Raw genomic sequence first — 23,441 nt, 5'->3', positions numbered from 1 at the left:
AAGCAAATCCTCAATGCTCACGCTTTTTGCTCCTTTCCGCCCTATGTTTTATCTCCATCGCCTTCCCTTCACCGATCACCGTTTGCCTTCATTCACACCGTATTCTATTTTGAAATCCTAACTTTATTTGATCCTCTTCAAGGTGCTCTAAAGGTCAAGATCTTTATAGCACAGCGCAAACCACGGCTGACAATATTAATGTTTACTTCCATTAGAGCAGTAACTGGAGCTCCGGGTCTACCTTTCTTTGAAAGTGAATGTCTGCCCTCTTGAAATATTTAAAACCATCTTCTACCTATACTTTTTAAAAAAACCGACTCTTCTTAAGCCTTCTGGGTCCAAATGTATTTAAAGAAAACCAATTTTTTTTTAATTTCCTCGGTTTTGAACAACTTTCTTGATACACTTAAGCTCTAAAACGAAATCTTTTTTGAGGATAGAGGTGTCATAAATATTATTCGTCTTATCGTGTGAATAATGTCTCAATATCTTGTTTGAACACAAGTTAAATTGTCATTGGGAAGGCCTTATTAGGTGGACATTCGATGCCTTTCCTCATTGTTAAACTTTTAAGTGTAATTCCCTACTCTCAATATTCCAACTCATCTCAGAATTCATCTGTGACAATAGAACATTCTGCGAACCAATGTTAAAAGTGGCTAAAACCCATTAGGGTTTTATTTGAAAAACGAAACAACTATATTCCACTTATAGCTTTTTAAACCCCGTCCGGGGTCGAGTTTTTCAAATGAGTGGGAATTTTCCTTTCCATGCCAGAGAAATGCAGTTCTTGGACATGAATTTCAATTTGAACGTCCTAATCAAAGTATGAGCTATGAGTAATGCGATTTTATTATGTTAGTTATAATCCAAGTATAAATCAGACATGGGTTAGTTTCCACGGTTTATTGCCCTCCATTCTTTCTATTCCAGGACTATAAAAAGCAATCGCAGTCACCGATCTTCGGATTGAAATTTAAAATGGTAGAGGAGCCATTCGTCCACGATTCCTCTGCCATCTGTTATGGTCACGACTTATACGCCAGGGAAGCAATTCTTCGAATCAATTTGTTAGCCGTCAATTTCCCTTAGTTTACCAATGTGTGCACATGTGAATATTCTTTTCTCTTCCAACCACAGGAGGAGTGTGATTCGAGGCGTTGCGCGGTCCGGTCTCTATTTCTCACCCCAGTTACCCTTGGCCCTATTTCCTCTGACCTTTCCCTAGACCCTCGTTCTATTCCCTCCTCCTCGAACTCTTAGTGCCCCACCACAACTCCCTCAATCCCCCTCCTCTTCCCATCCCCTGATATTTCCACGACTCGTACAACCCCTTCAGGTGTTATCTTTCTCTCAACCCCCTTCCTCCGCCCCTCCTCCCACATGGGTGGGGGAAGGGGATCGCGCAGTGTGTGCCCACACCCACACTCTTCCCCTCCCCAGCCTAAGTTCTCGTGCCTCCCTCTCTTAGAGACCTTCTTGGGTATCCCGTCGCCTCATCGCTCCCGCATAAACGCCGCTCGCGATCGTTCGCGCGATAATTCTTCGCGGGCAGCGAATCTGGGCGGAAGATCGCGAAAATAGTCGGAGCGGCTGATCACTTCGCACCGTACCGTCCAATCTCCTACGCAGTGAACCGACGGCGAACCGAGTTTGGAAGTTTGTGGCAGAAAGGATATACCTACATACACGCCAGCACATACTGTACCCTGAGGGTTGACTCCAGAGAGATAGGACTGGTTCATATCCGCGGGAAGGCTTTCACGAGTCATCTTCCACGTTGCGAAAAGCTTTAATCGTGAGTGCATATTTCATTTACGCTTAGGCATTGTCTGTTCGGTTATCTCATGCTCGTTGGTACTTTCAGCTTTTCTAATTGGTGAGCACATTCCCGCGAAACCTGTCACTTTTGAACTGAGCTTAAAACACCCCTTTTGAGCTCGTGAGAATGAATTAGGATCATTTCCTTGAAAACATGTTTTCTGCAACAAGGACGAATGATAAAAGTTTTGCAGATTTTTAATGGTGGATGAATTTTCAATAGCTAAATTCAATGGATTAGAGAATGAAATGATATTGTCTCTATACTGAATTTTCATCTGGGATAGAACAAGGGAAAGGGCTTGAATTAAATGACAGGTCAGTCATACCAGGCAATGTATTACTTGTGAGTAATACATTGAAAACTTGTTGATGGGAAATACAATTAAACACTACCATAAGTTACGAGTATATTACTGAAAAACTGTGAACCTTCTAAAGTCACCCAATAATTTGTTAGACGTAGACTGTATCCAAGGCACATTAAAAATAAAACAGTTCTACATGAATACCTTTGAATTACTTGAAAAAATATATGCTATGAAAATATAACGAAATATATTTCTTGAACCCCCTAGATGCACACATATAAAGCAATTTCTCTTCTATCTCTTTTCTATTTAATGCTTAAGATGTACCGCTCTCTGTCAAATACTCTAAATGTATCATCTCTGCCAGGTCATTCTCTTGTCTAGCACGCTTTCACAATATCCTTAAATTTTCAAATCCTTTAAACAACACTAAAGAATTGGATCAAAAATCTGTAAGCTCCATCAAAGAGTGTCAAAAATGTTTATTGTACAAAACCAGAAATCTGCTAGATCGGAAATGGCTAACATTAAGACAAAATATAAATTGATTTAGTTGGTTATTTAATTTATCCGGTCTTTCAAGTGTGAGATCTAAATAGCATTCAATATCACTAAATCTCTCACTTCAACTCAATGGGGTATTTACCCCTAATGGGTAAGTCATACGAGTAACTTAAGGGAAAGAAAATATTAGATATGTGTGGTTTCACTTGATTAATGTCAGAGTCGGGAGAACTCTTTTTAGGAAGAATATTAGAATCACATTATACACTTCCGAACGTAATAATTGAACACAGAAAGTTGTCTTCATTTGACAAATTTTGAGTGTCTGACAGTCATAGGTTTCATATTTGAATTGAAACTGAAAGGAAAGAAACAGAATCTATTAGTATTTTAACACAATTGCTACCCTAATTTTCCCTTTAATTCCCGCGAAAAGCTGTCGAAATAATATTTAATGAGACTCTTCCCCTTGTCAATGGTAATATTTCATTTCGTCTGAAAAAAACTGTCAAGTGAGATCTAACCGAGTAATGTTGATCAAAATTTCATGCTGGTGTCACTTTCAAGATGGTACACACAAGTATCGTATTTTCCCGCTAGTGGGGCCCTAAATAAAGCCTATAGGTTTTAATTTATGAATTTTTAACAATTCTGATTTCAAAATACTCTGATTTCTTCCCGGAAGAGTGGGCATAAGTAGATTATTTTCAAAGCTAGTTTATTCGTAGTATCCTATGAAATAAGCTACAATGTACTTACTATCCTGTGAAATATGCTACAATGTACTAGCAATGTCTTTCAACGCGCATTTATTTGATACCTATTTCAATGACTATTCGTTTTAAATTGGTCGTAAGTACACCTTTTTCCATTATGATCGAATTTTTATCGTAATTGAAGACTGAAAATCTTCTTCACCTAGTCCTAGTTGTAGGATTTGTTAAATATTTGTCCATTTGGCATTTCCTCAACTACCAAAAAATATTATTTATGTTTGAACTCAAATACAATTTACTTTGATTTTTATTCTGGGTGCATAAGGTTGTAAATATCGATATTCACTATTATTTCTCCTACCAAAGAAGTAAATTAGCCTATAACATCTTCCAAAGTTGATGATTTTTAACTACTTTTTGTAATATGCACGACGATTGCATTACTTTGGTTTTTGCTTTTGATTTGCATTACTTTGGCACGACGGCTGCATTACTTTGCGATATTGAATTATTGTAATACAGTTTTCAGGTTGGTCAAAAAATTCAAACCCTATGAAGTGCAAACTCTGTAATGTCTTGAATCAAATTTTTTAAATACATTCACATAAAACATATCACGAATCCCAACTTCAAATAGCTGAAATTTGCGGCCATTCGGACTAATTCGGATTTATTCAGAGATTTATTTTTTGGCATTAGCCATGCATCACTGGTAGCGGAACATTCCCATGAGGTTCTTAGTGCTTCTCTTCTATCACGTGACGACTATTAGATTTCCCAATTCATGTCATAACAATAATGTAAATAAAAACATTCGCATCGGTTCATGATGATCTTCACTTCTACATGCTCTAATCAGCAGATCGGATGACGGAAAATATCTTACGGTTGTAATCAGTATTCCCAAAGCACACAAACGTTTAGCAACTCGACTTTTACCGACATTATCTTGATTTTCGAGGGAAGTAATTAATATTTATTATGCTAGCAGGTGTTATCACGTTGTTACAGCATAGGCAGATAACAATATTTTTCATTTCCGATCAAGCTAATGACCAAGACTGCTCTTGGTTTGAAGAGACGTGAGTGCAAACAAATACAGCTGTTGGCTAATTTCGACCTTCAGCGAAGAAAGTATCAGGAAATCCCAGAAATAAATTTCCACTCTTTGGTTGCTTAAATGTCTTTAATATCGACGAGGACCAACCTAAATTAAAGAACTATAATTGAGCAATACTTATAATATGTGTACATCATTTCATTTGCCATAGGAGCTCCGCTTTTTGTCAATTAATGAAGGAGTCAACTCAGAGTCATTTAGACGTAGATGTCGATTCAATATTTCAACTTTAATCAATCGATCTAAATCGCCTTTTACAGAACCAAATTATTCTCAAAATTTCGTTGAATAAACCTTGTTCAAGATATTTTATAATAATTAATGCCATTACTGTGGGCATATTAGACATGAATCGACTAACACGGTTGATTTTCCAATTTATATATCGTTCAGAGCCACGCTCGAAAATTTCTTGGAAATATCAAACTGTTGAATGGAATTAACCAATCAAAACTTAGGCGCGGAGATTCGCAACTACTGTACTAGTTGTTTGTCCTGTTGATTATTTTCAAGTATAGTATTTTGCATTGTTTATCTTAAGAATCCTCCAAAATAAAGTAATCATTTTTCAATCGTTACCGTCGACGTATTGAACCGCGTACTATAAATGCCCTCAATCGAATATTATCGCGAAATTTTCACTCTGCACGAGGTTCTTTCTATCACTTGCGGTTAATTTGGATTATTTATAGTACATTAAGCGAGTTTAGTACCCATTATCAAAGTTTCTGAAGTAAAGCTCATTCTCATTAAATATTATTTGACAACGCATAAACCTCGTCACAGGTACGATTCAAAATTTGAAACTTGGACCTGCATTTAAAGTGAAGGAATGTTACAAAGAAAAAATCATTCACCTTGACCGGGATTTCAACTCAGATCTCTCGATTAACATACAAGTGATTAGTAGGCACTTTCAACAGGAATAAACACAAAGTTTTAGTTTAAAGGCGTTTTCCTCCGAATATTTAACTACGGGGAATGACGCGACTGTTGACATGGAGTCTTCCGCTAATGTGCTTAAAATGTGCCATAAAAACCATCCTTCTTGACCGGAATTTGAACCCAAATCTCCCGTCGGGTGGAGTGTTTTCACAAATTAAGCAGCCGAGACGTCGTTATATCCTGCGAGTTCCTTAGGGCTTCAAAGGAAAAAAAATGTTATTGCCCGGCTTCGAATCACGGCCCAGGCGAATTATTTTTACTCTGTAGAATTTCTGTATTTTAATGCACATTAGCTATAGTAATTATATATATACATATATATATATATATATATATATATATATATATATATATATATCTTCGAAATGGAACGCTCATCGGCGACACACAAATATATAAAAACACAGATGTAGATTTTTAGAATATAGAGACACAAAGAAAGGACACACAATTTGTTATTTTACGTTTCGACAGCACGGCTGTCGTCTTCAGAATCCTGATTGTGTAACAAATGTAATAACAAATTGTGAGTGTCCTTTCTTTGTGTCTCTATATTCTAAAAATCTACATCTGTGTTTATATATATATATATATATATATATATATATATATATATACACACACACATCATGATATTAGCTACAACATCATATGCTAAATTACAACGCCAGAAGAGAATATTTCCTTGAGCCCATTTCTTAAGATAAAAAACTTACTATTCGTCTAATACCAAGTTTTAAAACGTAATTCCTTGCCAGGTAACTCATTCGTGTAACTTATGCATGTTGTTTATTTTTCATTAATTAAAAACTGAGATTTAATTTAAGTACGATAATTTTATTTTTCGTTAACATTTCTATAAGGAAGAAAATCTACCTTACTTCTTCCCATCTGGTAAATGCTAAATTAACAGGACTTTGAAAGACAGTATTTATTCAAGCAACAAACTGGCCAGTACGTTAGCAACAAAGTGGCTAACGTACTGGCTTCCCGCCCTGAGGGCCCGGGTGCGAATCCGAGCAGATATTGTCGATTCATACTTTGGATGGCACTTTGAGTGAGTACGCCGGCGATGAGTGATGGCGTGATGCGTGAGTACGATGGCGTTTTGAGTGAGACTTTAACTGCGGACCCCTTGGCGCTTTTCTATGCCGACACCGAGTTTCTCCCCCCTTCATCCTTTCTTGTCCATCCCAATTAGCGCAAATGACCTGACCTGTCGGTCGCCTCCCATTAAAAACGACTACTCAAATAATACAAAAGTTATTGTTCACTTTATTTTGAATTAGGGTGGATTTCGATAATGATTCGAGGAGATAATTTCATTGATACGATTGATTTTTGGTAAGAGTATTAAACGATAACACTGCCTAAGGTTTTTCAAAGTATGGCAAACGTTTCTCTGGATCAAAATGTTACTCCAGCTCTTTTCCCTCTTCCAATTAACAGTGTTTATCACTGATTCTAATCCTCCGTTTGATAGATGACTATCATCCCAAAAGCGTTCCGACTTAATTCATATAGAGCTTTCCACCACGCTTGAATCAAGGTCTTCCCAAGCTTTTCTAACAGTTCTACTCCGCAGACATGAAATAGTGCCGGAGATAACAGAAATATTGCCTCATGTCCATGCCTATCGCTAACCTTCGCATCTCGCCACCCGCTATCTTTACCTGGGTTTTTCCGCGGTCTTTGAATTAATAAAACGTTCCCCGTCATTCTAAAATGCCATCTTACCTTGATTTGAGAGATAGCTGAGACTAATACTTCGTGAATTCTATTGTAAGGCACAAGGAATAATCAAATAACTTTGCGTTTTCACAGAATAGAATTTTTACTGCCAACTACTTTCACTACACTGTAGCATTATCACCTACCTTCCCTCTCCTACTCTCCTCTCACACCCATCCATTAGATTATTGTCAATGAATCCAAAGGTATTTTTCTTTGAAACGATCGTTGATAACTCCAGCGTGATAACTCTAATTGAATAATATTTCGCTCTGCAAAGCTTGCACGACGGAAATCTCATCAGGCTTATGTATATATCCTGAGTGGTCATAGGGTGACGAAGTGAACGGCCAACCCACAAGGAAATAATATCATCGCCCAAGATTTCGGGAAAGGCTACCGATTACGTGGGCAACACAACTCATTATAGTCTTGCTAACCTCATCTCCGACGCGAATGCTGCCGGGCATTCGAAGGAAGGGAAATGAGAGCCGATTTGTTTCCACTTACCCCTTTCTTTCATTCGCCCCCAATGTCGCAGTGCGCCCGAGTACCCAAACAATCGATGGCGAGTTTACTTACTTAGCATGTGCCCAAGCGACCAAGCCGATGCTCGAATCGATCCTGACCATCCGACCTATTTTCTTGATGTCTCACCTGTTCCTATAACCAGAAATAGATTGACCTCTTCGGACTATTTGCAAAAGCAGGGTGACATACTTCGACCACCTTGCGGACTCAAAGCACATGTAGGTGCGTAAAAGAGCGAGCGGACTGCCTGCTGACGGTTTCCATTCTCTAAACAGTGCTATAATTGCCTTCGAGCGATATCTGTTTTTGACAGTGTCATAAAATGATACGTGATATCACTGGCGTTAAGCTACGCTTGAAATTAAATGACTGCATTATAAATTACGGGGACTAAAAGATTACATCTATAGCCTTGAGTCTAATGAAGTGGCTAAACTCATCAAATGATGGAGAGTGAATCAGCAAATTTATTGCAAAGTGAGAGAAGAATTGGCAAATTTTATAACGAATTCTTGCTCTATTGAGACATTTTATAGCTGCAATTGCACTAACATTTTAATTTGAAAAATTTGTCGAAAGTCATATTGGTAAACTTAGAGTAAAATCTTATCATTTTTACAGTAACTTACATACTTCATTATGAATCTCACAGAGCTTTGGTACATACATGTAGACATTAAATTGATATTTTAGTACCCTGCAAGCCACCACTAGGGTATATGGCAGGATGTGAACACACACCAGACTTATTTGAACCCAAATATTTATACACCTACCCCGGTCAGACATTGTTATTTTGATCCCTTATCATTCAGTGAAAAAATGACATCTTAAATAAACCTTTTCCACACTTAATCTCCTTAATTTTATTGATATGATCTCTCCTACCGTAGTGCGATGGGGGCAATAATACATTTTCAAGATCACTGTCAAAGAGACATCCTTCCAATTTATGCAATGGGTTTAATATGTAATTTAACCTTCGCTCCGTGAGTGATTCCCATTTTAGACGCTCTAATATTTTAGATACGGTACTTAGTTTATCATATCAACGTTTTACAAATCTAACTCCTCTACGCTGCACGCGATTTAATCTGGCAATTAATCTAACTACGTGAAGATCCCATGTTCTTTCAGCATATTCTAAGTGAGGCCCAACCAATGACAAATAACATTTCTCTTAGACCTTTTCATCACATTTGCCGAGTACTCTGCAGATAAATACTATTTTTTTAGCTTTTCCATGTGTTCCCCGTATATGCTTCACCCAGGAGAGATCGTAAGTTAGGGTAACGCCTAGGTATTTAATTGAGTCTACACATTCCATTTCGGTGTTTTCATGCAGTAGGCGTTCGGCTGGGAATTTCTCCTTTTCCAAAAATTTATTACTACGCACTTTTTTAAGTTTATTTCTAAATGCCAAGAGTCGCGCCAGCATCGCATATCATTACGGTCATCTGATAACGCTGCTGTGTCCTCAAGATCACATAACCACTGCATTGTCGGAAAATAAACGTATTTTAATAGTGACAACAGAGTCAATTTCGTTTACTTAAACATTGCTCGGAACTACTTAACGGAACATTGCTCCCTCCCGAAATAAGAATATCATTAACAAAAACCGCTAGTTGTGTCTCGCAGGATCTATTTTTTCGGAAATCGTGCTGATTTTTCATAATTAACTCCTGACAATCTAGGTATCCCACGATCGAACTAGCAACTATATATTCATGATCTTGCATGAAATGGATGTGAGAGAAATAGGTCTGTAATTGCTCGATTCCTCCTTGTCTCAGATTTAAAATATTGGTGGTGCGTTAGCCGTTTTCCAATCTCTGGTAACCTTGTGATGTATTAACGACTTCTTAAATAGTATTTCTAGATACGGAGCAGTTTCCGACGCCAGATCCTTAAATAAACGAGAGGGTATTTAATCGGGCCCCGAGAATTTATTAGGCTTAATATTTAAAAGTTTTATTCCATCATTTTCAATTTTGACCATCGTTTGGCCAGCACAATTTGGTAAGCTATCGGAGCCATTCGGTGAGTCAGTGGTGAAGACCCTTTGGACGAAGGAATTTAATTAGTTAGCCTTTTCCAAACTGCTGGTTACTCTTTCATCTTTATCATTTTTGAGTGAATTAACGGTTGACTTATATCCCTGAACTTCTCTGGTGTATGACTGATTAATGCTGCGGATTCTCTTTCAAATTTTCCGCTTATCTTTTCCTTTGGAATTCGCTTAACGCTTTCCAAAATTCCTTCTTGGCATTCGCCCTAGATATCTTGTAATCATAGATGATCTCAATCCTTTGGTTGGTAAAGATATCATCCTTAATATTTTTAATCTTGGCGTGACCTAGCCTTTGACGTGGCAGTGCTTTTCTTACTTCCGCGTTGTACCATATAGGTTCCGTGTGATCTTTGATACACTTACTGGGAATGAACTTGGTGGCTACTGAGCACGTGATCGCAAGGAAGTGGATCCATGTATCCATAGTATTTCGGTGATTACTATATTTCTTAATAATGCAATTTGACTCTGTCGCACGCATTTTAAGCCAGTATATTCCCTTCTTTAAACAAGTAATTTTTTTCTTTTAGGCTCCATATTCCTGACCCCATGTGGCAAAAATATAGCATTTACTACCTTGTGGTCACTAATTCCTTTCATAGTTTCTATAATTAGGACTTTTTCGGGTATTTTCGTTGCTAGCAAATCAAGAATATTATCGCCCTTAGTGGGTAAAGTGGCAAGTTAATGCAATGAGTTCAACGTAAAAGAATTCAATGGCGACTTGCAGATGGCTTTGCCTCTACCCCCTGTTTTAAACTAAATGTGCATTAATCTAATAGATGGGATATTTAAATCCCAACTGATGATAACATTGCAATCATTGTATTGGGACAGAAAAACCTTAAATTTGTTGATCTAATTCTAGTAATGAATATCTTTTTCGTCCGGCGGCCTGTAAAATGTGCATACAAAAGCTCTTTGGATTCAGGACTTTAACGCTGTCCAAACCATTACCCGGAATTAACTCAGCTCTGCTGACGCAAGAATGTTTAACTGCGATAAAAACACCGCCTCTGATTCTATTTGTTCTTTCATTTCTGCCTTTGAAAAGGATTTTGGGAAAATTTCACCATTGGCAATATCAGTGGATAACCAGCTTTCTGTCCCAATAATTATGCCTGCGCCTGTGCTCTGAATGAGGTAATAATATTCTGCGACTTTGTTTTTTAAATTCCAGCAGTTAACTACCAATACTGATAATGTTTCCTTATCATCGCGGTTTTTTGAATTTTTAGAGAGGATAGTTTTCTTAAATGACAGTTTCAGGTGTAACATGGTGAAAATCCTTCATGAAATACGACACTCTGCTTTTCCACATAGATTTTTTTATTACGGCCTAGTTTTCTTAACAGAATAATATCTTCAGGTGAATTGGAAATTTTTGAACACATATGCTGGGAAAGAGCAACCAAAGGATAATTGGAGGAGAGTGGGGAAAAAAGGCTAGGTCGGGGGAGGGAAAATCAGGGTTTGCGACACAAAATTTTCCATTTGGATATTCGATTACTCCCAACGTGGCACACTTTTCCTGAGGAACGATAAGAGCTTAAGTATTAAATATCTCATGTTGAGATAGGATGCACTATCTGTTCGGTATATTGGAACTCCTCGAAATAGCTGTTAGACTATTGTTTTGAAATTGGTCATGACGACTGCAGAAAATAGTCACGTTAAATGAAAGCTTTGAAGTATTTATCATATTATGCCGATTGATAATCAACAGTTGCGATAAGCTCATGATAATGGTTAAACCTCAAACAAATTAAATAGAAACGTTAAAACTAGGTCTTAGGTCTGTTGAATATTACATAGGAAAATAACGTAATATATAAAAATTTAGTTATTTTTGCAAAGTAACATCAATAAGTGTTCATTATTATTTCAGAAAAATAGATTATTGGGGCATAGTATATCATGGCGTCGTCTGAAGAATGATGTCCAGCTCTCAACTATCTTCTCTCTCTTTCAGTATTAATTGTTTTTCAGTGATATTCCATCAAACATCTACTTGTATTGTTCTCATTGTTCTTGACATATTGGCATGCATTCAGTCATAAAACTGACGCAGTGGAGACGTCATTGTGGTTTACATTTGGCCGAAGATCAATATTTGGTTTAGGAAAGCCGACATATGACTTCAATTTTTCCCATTCTTGTTTAAACTCATTCCTTAGTCTTTGAAAGTGATTGCAGCGTCATTTGTATTTTGATTACTAACTATTTTGTATTTTTGTAATTTAACCTGGTGTGAATTGAACGTAATGTAGAAAAAAATTTGAAAAGGTCTCAGATTGTAATAATGCTTAGTTCTAATAAATATTCATACCTTCCTACAACTGATGCTTAATTAAGTTACACCCAAAAATTAATAACACATGACCTAACCATTAATACATAAATGTATGTTCATAGAATTAACCTCAGCACACTATATGACCAACTTATTTCCGGTGGAAACCATTTCGATAACGGGCTTTGAACCAAGACTATGAGCCAACTTTAGTTAACCTTGATTCACCATTCTAGTTTTCTAAATAAGGTGGTCTTAATTGAATTGTTGACAAAGACGCACTTTTAATGAGTTTTGTTGTAAAAACAAGTATTTGCTCAAGCGATCATGCTTTCCTGGGTGAAGGTCGTTTTTATCTTTTTGTTGCAAACTCGACATACGTCGACAAATTTTACTTCGGCCGAGTACCCGAAATTGCTAAATTTTGGATGACAATTGTAAACTCGGATTTGAACTATTTCCGCTTTGGTGAAGTATTAAGGTCAATGTAATCATCAATTTTAAATGCTTTCTCGCTGGGAAAAACTTTCCAATATAATCCTTGAAATGAGTTCAAAGGTGATATATAATGCGATGCGAAGCAGCAACTTCAGTATTTTCCCGAGGATATACCTATCCCAGAAAACACTATGATACTACAATAGAAGGAAATTATTATGTCGTAAGAGAAAGGTAAATGAAATTCAAAAGCATTAGGACTTTATGAATTGCATGTTTTCTGCAGAAACTCCAAACAATTACTTGAAAAATACGATGCGTATTTTTTAGCGAAAAAATGTATTTTTGCAACTTCAAGTTGTAAATGCAGCAAATTAATTTTGAGCATAATTTTTCCAAGTATGATGAAGTTATTAGACTTAACCTATGTTATCGATTCAGAATGATCAATATTCTCCTGCGAAATATAACCCTCATATTCCGTTTTTTGCTGACAAAAGCATATTAGATCCAGGACTCAAGTTTTTTTCCAAACGGAGTAAATATATGGAGATTTAGTAGTTGCTGGTAACATATTACTGCGTGAGAGTCAATCAATGCGTTTTAAGTTCTACTTAGAAGCAGGATTTACAAAAAGCAAGTATACAAATATATGCTTAACAAAAAATGGACCAACATACATTTCTAAATTTCACCCTGCTTTCAAAATAATAATGGATAGGAAAATTGTTTTAATGGAATGAGCCTAAACCCGTGACGCGGATGATTAACAATATGGGTTTACATGCATAATAAAGAGATTCTTAGTTGTAAGAAATGGCGTAGTAACATCGTAAGATGTATTTTCAGGGTGAGAAAAAAATTATTTCTCCAATTACAGTGTATAAAATCCATCCTGTAGCGCATACCAGAAATCTATTTGATTTTTGTCTATAAGCAAGCTGCATTACCAATTCATTTAACAATTAAAATGCAATACACATACAAGAAAGAAATTGCGAAATTCCGTAGTAATTCCATAGCATAAAGTTAAAGGGGAACATAAAGAATGAGGAACTAAATAAATATATAACTAGAAGTGGAATATTTGATTCTGGGAAGGTTCTTAATGAAATATGTGATAGTTTTCAATTGCAGTCTTAAAACCTATCTCCGATTGGGTACAACCTATGATGATTTCAGATATTGATTTTATAAATTAAAATGTAGACTACTTCAGCAAATGTTACCATTAAATATTACGCAGCTAATAAGTAGATCTTCAATGATTAATAGTTTGTAGAAATGTTGAAATCGTTGCTTCCTGGCAGAATTCATTTACAGTGGCACTAACTATCAAAGGATATAACCCGGCTTACGTAGATAATGAAAAGATCCCAGGACTGTTGATCTTTCATATCTTAGCACGACCTTGAAATACGTCACTTATAGATGAGTTACCAACTTTACCTATTATACCTGCGTGCAAATGACGCTAGAGGAAGGTCAAATAAAATTACTCTACCTAAATTGTTTTATTATTATTGAGTAATCTACTTGTTAAGGTAGGTTTTGGATGGACACAACCATTGATAAATATTTTATGATTCCTAACAAAATACAAAATCCAGCATCCTACTCTAAATCAGGTCCCTCTTCGTCTCTGAGTACTTCCTTCCTCCCTTCATCCCGTCCAACATCCCTATCCTACTCCTACCCTTTCCTCCTTTGCCGAACATTCTCCCCTCTATTACAGTCTTCAACATCCCACTGCTCATCAATACGCCCCTCATCCATTTTTCCTGCCTCCTGAGGATTTCTCCCAACAAACCCCTCTCTTCACCCACCATACCAAGTACTTCCTCATTTGTTTCCCTTTCGGTCCATTTCCCCTTCTCCATCCTTCTCCATACCCACATTTCAAAATCCTCCAATCTACTTCTATCATCCTGCTTCCATGACCACGCTTCCGCGCCGTACATAACTATGCTCCATATCAATGTTTTAATGAGTCTTTTCTTAACATCCTTACTCAACGTCCCTGTCATTACCTTCTTCCTCCTAGTGAAAGCCTCTTTTCCTGGTGCAATTATCCTTACGTCCCTGCTACTTTGACCGTGTTAGTCCAAAACACTTCCATGAGCATTTCTCTAACTGGAAAATCGCATTTCCTTTATTAATATTGATTTCCATCCCTTATCTATCGCACTGAGTTTCCAATTAACTCAGCAATACTAGCAACCCCTTTGCTGACCGGCAAACTAAGGCTTGGTCATCAGCAAACCTAACTGATTTTGCGAATACCCCGCCTACTTTCATTCCTACCTCCAGTTCTTCTCATGCCTCTTTAATTATTTCCTGCGCATATACGTTGGACAGCAACGGTGAAAATGGGGAACCTAGCCTGTAGGGGTAAACCTCTTCCTAACACTGCCCAACTGGACTCCCCATTCCCCACTCGCACCTGTGCAGTCTGAGACATATAAAGGTTGTGGATCAGCCTTCTGTCCCTCCAATCTATTCCTATTTTCTTCAATATACTCATGAGTTTTCCCCAATTCACTCTATGAAAAGATTTTTTGAAATCTATGAAACTGGCGAATACGTCCTAATTGTATTCTATATTCCTCTCGACCACTGATCAACTCGTAGCCTTTATCTTTCTCGGAATAGGAACAGACATTGATCTCACAAAGTCTTTTGGTCAGATGCCTTCCTCAACGATACTACAAATTAGTTCATATAGACTCTTCCTCCCACATTTTCCTATAAATTTCAGTAGTTCCGAAGGAATGTCATCCACCCCCGCGGCCTTATTCCGTTTCATCTCCCTCAATGCCCTTTCTATCTCATCGTCGAGCATGCCTGGACCTAAGCTACCTTCCTCTACGTCATGTTCCTTTTCTAAGTTTAACCTTATTGGCCTAATTTCTTTACCATAGAGTGCTTTTATACATTCCTTCCATCTTTCTTGTATCTTTCCTGTGTCAACTATTATCTTACCCGACTAATCTCTAAATTTTAGCACAGGTATTCCCTTCTTATTTCCCGATTTTAACCTTGCTGTAGAGCGCACATATTTCACCCTTCCTCTGCAAACATTCCATATCCTCGCACTGTGTCTTCCACCATGCTACCTTTACTTTATTTGTTGCCCGTCGCAATTTATTCTTTAACTCAGTATTTACCTTCTTCCATTTTCTTCACTAATATATCTTCGTAATCATCTCATGCATAATCCATGGTTTCCTCGTCCTTGTACCATTAACGGTACTCCCTGGAAGCTGTGGGAATTGATCACATTGCTCGTGAATCTGTGCCTAACCATAATATAATCTAACTGACATCTCCCTGAGTTACCTGGCATTTTCCATGTATACCTGCGCCCTTTGTGGTGTATAAACCAAGTGTTAGTAATGACTAACCCCTGTCTCCTAAAAAAACTCAATTGCTTTCTCTCCGCGGTCATCCCTCACACCTAAACCGTAGTCCCATCCTAAACCTCATTAGCATCTCTTCTTTGTCTACCGTCGCATTCCAATCCCACATCACTATCACATGTTTCCCTGCGGGAACACACGCGATTATTTCCTCTAACTTATCGTAATATCCTATCCAATTCTTCCTCCTTATGATTGCTTGATTGCATACATACCTGAATTATGACCCAGTTCGTCGGTTCTGTTTTTATCTGTACTAGTAATATTCTATCCGTTGCTTGTTCTATGTTGACTACGCTTCTTACCTTTTCATTTAATAGCATGGCAACCCCTCGTTGGCTCTCGTCCCCGCCGCTGTATATTATTCTATAACTATCGCTCCAGTAATCCCCACTATCCTTCCATCTCATCTCGCACAAACCTAACATATCTATAATTCCTCTTTCCATCTCTCGCTTAACATTCTCCAATTTCCCTGCCCTCATCATTGTCCTAACATTCCACGTTCCTATTCTAACTAATTTGGTGTTCTTCTCCTGCGTCTGCTGTCCTGCTGCTGCTGGTTTTCCCTTGCAAGGGTTTCGTGGGATGACGACTGCGGAAGCCTTGCCTCCCCCGCTGCCGGGCACGACACACGGCCGATTGGGCCGAGCTCCGTAGTTGCCAGGACTCAAAATCTGTGTATTGTCCATCATTTAAATCTTGGGAATGATAATTGAGGTGGTTCCCCGTTGCCTTCCTCAATAGTGTTTTTAACGTGATACCATCACTCAAAGGCCGCCCCACTGGGGTCAGACGCCTTTGCTGCCCCCTCACTGAGAAGCAGACGCTGCGTGGACTTCCTTTCATCTAATGCCTAACCTTAAACCTATCTGGCATGGGTGACCCTACCAGAGGCAATTATGTTACTCCCGCCAGCACAGCTGTAGGGGTTAATGGAACGCACCAGCCCTTCCACCACGTCAAAGTTGCAGTCTATGGGAGGGTTAAATTGTTTTACTGCAATGCAAATGGAGTTGTCATAAGCAATCGGATATCGCATTCTAAAACGAATGGGTCTCAAAACGCGCTTAATAGTTTATTTCGCATTGCGACGCCCAAATTCGACCCTTTTTCTATGACGAATTTTATACTCCACGGCAACTGCGTCGAAAGCTGTTTTGATAGGGTAAATATTACATATTATCGAGCCTGTAGGGTTTTTATTCCTTGTCTTCAGCGCCTTCCCTTTTTATTAGGTACCTTCTCTTTCCAAGGCCACACGTTTAAATAACATGAAGAAAAATAATAGAAAAGCTGTATTAATAGAATTGCCCCATCGAAATGACACGCCCACCTCCCATGCTTCTTGTCATCCCTCTAATTGCTGCGAGTGTCACTTGTAATATTGGTCTGAACTCCATGACTCGTGCGTTTTCCATTAAATCTGTCTCATTCAATTTCTATGCCTTACGTAGTGCTAAAAACTTTCTCTTTCTTCTCTCTTTCAAGAATTAAAATTTGTGCCCCTCGTCGTGAGGCCACTTGAAATAGCAGCTCAGCATGATGAGAGAACTGGCAGATACTGGGATCAAGGAAGGCATTTTTACGCCTTTGGAAGACGTCAAAGATGGCAAACAAACAACAGCTATCTGCCGAATGAGCGAAGGGTAAGTGAGTTGTTGGAGTTCTCCTGAGAGAGCCAATTCCGAGGAGTGCCGTAAATCACATTCTAAAAACTTTATTCGTAAGTGAGAACAAGTTATAACTTGTTCTCCTTCTCATTCAATGAATTCCAGATGCGCGGTATTGTGGCATTCTTTCCATTTTTTTTATTTTCCACACCCCTTTCTTTACTTTAACTTCTCTGCGTATGTCATATTCAATCACGTGTACTGCTGCTTTTTTGCTGCTGGAAGTTTTTGCAAGCAAAACTCAATATATGAGTCTTCTGGAAACAATATATATTTTCTTATAACATTTTGCAGTAAAAATTCAAAACATTTTATAGGCTCTAATTGTTAATAAGGTTTAATTCCAAATTTAAAGCTCTCAATTAATTTCACTAGAGTGAAAATTGGCTTTTAAAACTTGAGAAACTAGCTCTAGTACTCTAATTAGAGCATCTATCAATCTTCCACCAATGTAGCTCAATCTATTTTAGGATGCGAAGCTTTTTCTGGTTCACACCAAAATATTTCTCTTGATCCACAAAATTCCCACCATAGAAAACATCCAAATAAGGTCAAGTGTTTTTTTTTATATTCCCTTACAATATTCATGAGAACAAGATAAACTTATCTGGTTCCTTTACACTCTTTCCAAATCCAAAAGCTCCTCATCTAAACACTTGCATCCTTTCTCCCTTATTCTTTGGTAGATTATTTTTGTAAATTTCAATTGGTAATTAATGGAGGCCAGTGTAACTCATCCATGGTTTTCACATTACTTGGCCTTTTTATTTGTCCTTATGAAGTTGATAGGTTTTTAAGATGAATACAATTTCTCCTCTTGAATGATTTAATTTGGTTTGTAAAGCTAAATATTATTTCCCAAATTTTGGGTGCTTCTGATTTCACTTTGTCAATCACTAACACCTTGTTTGTCCATTAATTTTTCACTGCAATGCCACACCTAGACCCAAGTGAGCATTCTCCTTCCCATCATTATCAGCACATCTTCTTCTTCTTCAATTATGTGGGTGATCATTTTTTTGCAATAAAAATGGTCTAGAATCTGTTATCACCTTAATTTCCATCCACTTTCACCTCTTCTAAAATGGAAACCATGTTACTTGGTGGCACATGGTTCTGTAAGATACTCCACTATTCATTTCACAGTTTTTTGATGCCTTTATTCACACCATTTTTTCATTTATTCCTCATCTTTTCATACCTTTTGCTTAATTTTATTTTGTATCCTTTTTTATCATTTTCACTCCCATCTAATCCTTAAAAGTTTGAAATGTTTTCATTTTCTTTTATCTAATCTATTATCTTATAAGGTAGATCTAATGTGACTGGGTATATATAATGAATGCATTTCAGAAAATAGGAGTAGGTTAGAGGGATAGGTGACTTATGTGCAACCAGTACATTTCTCAAATCGCTGAAGTCTGAGTCCTAGCTGGAGAGTGGAATGATCAGTGTAAAGAAGAGGAGTAAAAGAGGGATTTCCTTTATAACCTGTGCTTTTCAATGTATATAGGAAGGGAATAGTAAAATAGACATTGAAAGAATTGAAAAGATGAATGAAAGTCAGTGCCGAATTCATAAAATCAGTTAGGTTTGTGGATAATCAAGCTTTAGTGAGCCAGTCAGGCAGGGGATTGTAAGTATTGCTGAGCAAATTGGAACGTCAGTAAGATATGAGAATCCATTGAATATTAAGAAGCATCGGTTGTGTGGTTTTCAATAAAGAGGGAAGCTAAGTGAAATATTGGAATGTGTATTCATAAACTAGAGCAGGTGGAACAGTTTACCTATTGTGGAAATATTTTGGATCAATATGGTCAGAAGACCTAAGAATAATCGCATTAGAAAAAGAAACTTTCACAAGGAGGAGGGAATTAATGACAGGGATGTTCAGTAAGGATGTTAAGAAAAAGGTCATTAAAACTTAGATATGGAGCATGGTTTTATGGCCTAGAAATATGGTCATTGAACCTACATGATAGATAGAGATTGGAGAATTTGGCATTTTGTGTGTGTAGATGGATGGAAAAGGTGACTTGGACAGAAATCATAACAGACAAAACAGTGCTAGGCATATTAGGGCAGGGTAGAAGGTTGCTAGGTGAAATCCAAAAGAAGCAGGAATGATGGATAGAGAGCATTATAATTGCCAATGAGATGTTCAAGGCTGTGACGAAAGAGTGAGCATTAGGTGAGTGAGGAAGGGGTAGGAATAGGATTGACATGTTTCACAGAATGAAGGGAGGATGGCAGCATGTGAAATTGAAGAAGGCAGGAATTGAAGGAAAAGAAGAATTTGTAGCGTTAGATATCAGGTGGTGTTTTTTTTTGGGAGAAATGGAGTATTGTTGAACCACTGTATGGTCTGTATCCTTACAAAACCTACATAAAATGATAGATTACCAACAATAAAAGTAATTATCTTAATCTTTTTTTCTTCATGACTTTACCTGAAAATTGCTAATCGGTCTTACAGGGATATTAAATTCTTATCCTGTTACACTCATTCAATACTCATACTTGATATTATGCCACATCTCAAATTAATGGGTATGCAGTAGTCTAGGAGTAGAGCGTGGGCCACTGACTGAAGGGCCCGGGTTCAATTCTTGGGCAAGACTCTGGGAACCTTCAGCTCTACCTCAATGCCTTTGTGATTTTTTGGGTACCAGATCTTGCTGAGAAACCATAACCGGCACAGGGAAAGGAACTGGTCCCTCTTCTCTGATGTGTGCATTTCAAATGCCATGTAGGTTTTAGTACTGGGTGAACTCTATCATCACCTACCAAACTGACCTTTGGGTTGATTTCTGTGTTAATGGTTTATCTCAAATTTATATTTCATCTATCCTGAATAAATTACCTGTGACTGCTGCTTCAAAAGACCAGCTTTATGCTGCATCAGTAGGTTTATATGTAATATATTGGGCCCATTCTATACATACAATGAATTTTGTGTATAATTGTAAGTTTTCATGTGTTGACAGTAGGCTGGGAAATGGTATACCTATAGAGCAAGGAACAGCCTCCAACTCAGGAAGAGGTAGAAGAAGCAGATGGAAGAGCATATGGCCATGGAGGAGTGAGGATGATGGAGAACAGAAGGAAGAGAAAGCAGAAAAAGGACCTCCACCAGTGTCGTTTCACCAACTGGTAAGTCATTTTGAAGTGAAGAAATCACCCATTATGTACATTCAATAACTAATACCAACCATTTTTTTTACATAATTTTTACCCCTTAATTCAACAAAGACAGACCATAGCCTCATGTATAGATATAATGCTGATGGCAAAGGGACCAGCACAAAGACTGCTGGCCATATAGATTTTCTGGATTCTCATAAATATCCTTGATTCCACAAATTCCGAAAAACTGCAGGAGATGCTACAACAGTAACTTTTAATGGAGTCATCCGCTAAGTGTGCATTACAATGCAACAATTTGTAAGTGCAACAATCACTTGCCTTGATAATTTTCAATCAAGCCTTATAAACCTACCAAGAATGTTTATGGAAATATCTCTATGCCTAGAAAATGGATGGGGAAGAGGAAAGAAAATACATAATATGTGTATGCACTTAGGATATGTTTTGCAACAGAATCATTATCTTGCTATCTTATGTATACTGACCATTCAACAAAGGGTTACTGCATTTTTTTAATGTGAATATATCCAATTTAATGATGGACAGTATAGAGAAGATGAGTCCTGGCAATCATATAACTTGGCCCAATCGACCATATGTCATGTCCGCCGGTAGGAGAGGCTCATCATTTTCCACGGTCATCATCTCATGAAAGCCTTTCAAAGCAAAACAGACAGCAACAGCACAGAAGACACAGAAGAAGACCAGATTAGTTAGAATAGGAACTTGGAATGTTAGGGCTATGTTGAGGACAGGAAAGTTAAAGAGTAAAAAATAAGTGATGGCAAGAGGAAATATAAATGTTTTAGGTCCATGTAAGGTGAGATGGAAGGATAGCAGGGATCACTGGAGTGATATTTATTAAGTAATATGCAGCGGAGGGGATGAAAACAAGCAAGGGATTGCCATAATATTGAATTAAAAGGTATGAGGAAGTGTAGTCAACATAGATAAAACAACAGATAGAATATTGCTAGTAGAGATAAAAGCAGAACTGATGAAATTGGTTATTGTTAAGTTATACATGCTACCAAACAATCATAAGGAGGAAGAAGTCAATAGGGTATATGATCAGTTAGAGGTCATTTAGAGGACATAATCACCTGTGTTCCTGGAGGAAAACATTTGTAAGAAATGGAGGATTGAAAAGCAATGGTAGAAAAAGGAATAGATGGTGATGACGCGAGGAACTACAGTTTAGGTACGAGGATTGACCATGGGGAGAAAGCTATTGAATTCTGCAGGAAATAGGGGTCAGTCATCACCAACAATTGGCTTGGACATGGCAAAAGTTGTAGGTAAACATAAAAAATGGCAGGTAACTTAGAAAGGTATCAGTTAGATTACATGTTTAATATGGCTAGGCACATTTTTAGGAACAGCATAATTAATTTGCACAGTTTTCTGGGAGCAGATGCAAACTCTGATCCCAATTTAGTACACTTGAAGTGTAGCATCTGATTAAAAAATATAAGGCAGGGGTGGTGGGTTGGGAAATGGAATAAAGAAGCATTAATGGAAATGACAAGGAAGGAGTGTCCTCAGGCTGTAGAGAATATCATGAGTGAGTGAAAAGAGTTGAGTACTATTGAAAAGGATATTGAAAGCCACAAAAGAAACTATATGAACTGTTAATAGGTAAAGAACAAGGAAACCATGGATCACCAGTGAGATTACTACGCAGGCAGGTGAGAGAAAAAAATTGGAAGAATGTAAACACAGATTTAGGCAGAAGGAAGGCAAAAGAATACAGTTTGAGGAATTTCAAAGTCACCATTTTCATTTTATTTCAATTTATACAAATTCCATAAAGTTGGGCCAGAGATCACAAATTTTATGAAGTACAAAGAGTTAAATAATAAATTGGGATGGGTTAGGAATTGAGCAAAAGAAGTATGGTGGAAGACAGTATGAGGATGTGGAAAATTTGCAGAGGAAGGGTGAATTTATTGTGTTATACAAGAAGGTTAAAACGCTATCAGGCGGTGAGATAAAGATCTGTGTCAACAGTTAGAGATAAGTCAGGTAAAATAGGTAAAGGAATGTATTAAGAAAGGGATATTGAAAGCCAGAAAAGAAACTATAGGAACCATTAATGGGAAAAGGATAAGGAAACCATGAAAAACCATGGATGAAATGATTACAAAGATAGATGAGAGAAGAAAATGGTAGAATGTAAACAAAGAAGTTAGCCAAAAGGAAGTACGAAGAGTTCAACAGTAAATTGAGAGGGGCAACAAATAAAGTCAAAGAAGTATGTGAAAGATGCTGAGCGAGGATATGGAATGTTTGCAGAGGAAGGGTGAAATTGGTGCACTATACGGCAAGGTTAAATCACTATCAGGAATCAAGAGGGGAAGATCTGTGCTAACAGTTAGAGATAAGTTGGGTAAGATAATAGTTGAAACAGAAAAGATCCAAGAGAGATGGAAGGAATATAGAGAACTGTACGGTAAAGAACTTGGGCCAATAAGATTAGACATAGAAAGAAAAAAATGATGTAGATGAAATTATCTTAGGTCCAGGCATACCAGACGAAGTATGGTTGGGGAGGCAAAGGGAAAGTTGGGAGAGATCATAATGAGACAGGACGAATGGATGGAGGGGGCATTGATTGGCAGTGGAATATTTTAGACTGTAATAAGGGGGAGAATGTTAGGCAAAAGAGGAAAGGGTAGAAACAGGATAAAAGTGTTGGATGGGATGAAGGGAGGAAGA

General features: G+C 37.6%; 1 protein-coding gene across 3 annotated transcripts in view; it reads left to right on the top strand.

Annotated features, from left to right (window-relative positions):
- Positions 1-1,520: 1,520 nt before the first annotated feature.
- Positions 1,521-23,441, top strand: part of LOC139691837 (multidrug resistance protein homolog 49-like) — a 62,683-nt gene continuing 40,762 nt past the window's right edge. For 2 of the 3 annotated variants that reach the window (XM_071589742.1, XM_071589741.1), the window contains exons 1-3: positions 1,521-1,798; positions 17,395-17,552; positions 20,564-20,729. In XM_071589742.1, the coding sequence (XP_071445843.1) occupies positions 17,446-17,552; positions 20,564-20,729 (273 nt within the window). In that variant the 5' untranslated portion in view covers positions 1,521-1,798; positions 17,395-17,445. The remainder of the gene's footprint in view (positions 1,799-17,394; positions 17,553-20,563; positions 20,730-23,441) is intronic. The other variant, XM_071589743.1, reaches the window with a different exon arrangement.

The sequence above is a fragment of the Hetaerina americana genome, unplaced genomic scaffold (genome assembly GCF_022747635.1).
Source record: "Hetaerina americana unplaced genomic scaffold, ioHetAmer1.1.p SCAF_4, whole genome shotgun sequence".
Classification (NCBI taxonomy): Eukaryota; Metazoa; Arthropoda; class Insecta; order Odonata; family Calopterygidae; genus Hetaerina; species Hetaerina americana.
This window is presented reverse-complemented; position numbering and strand designations above follow the sequence as displayed.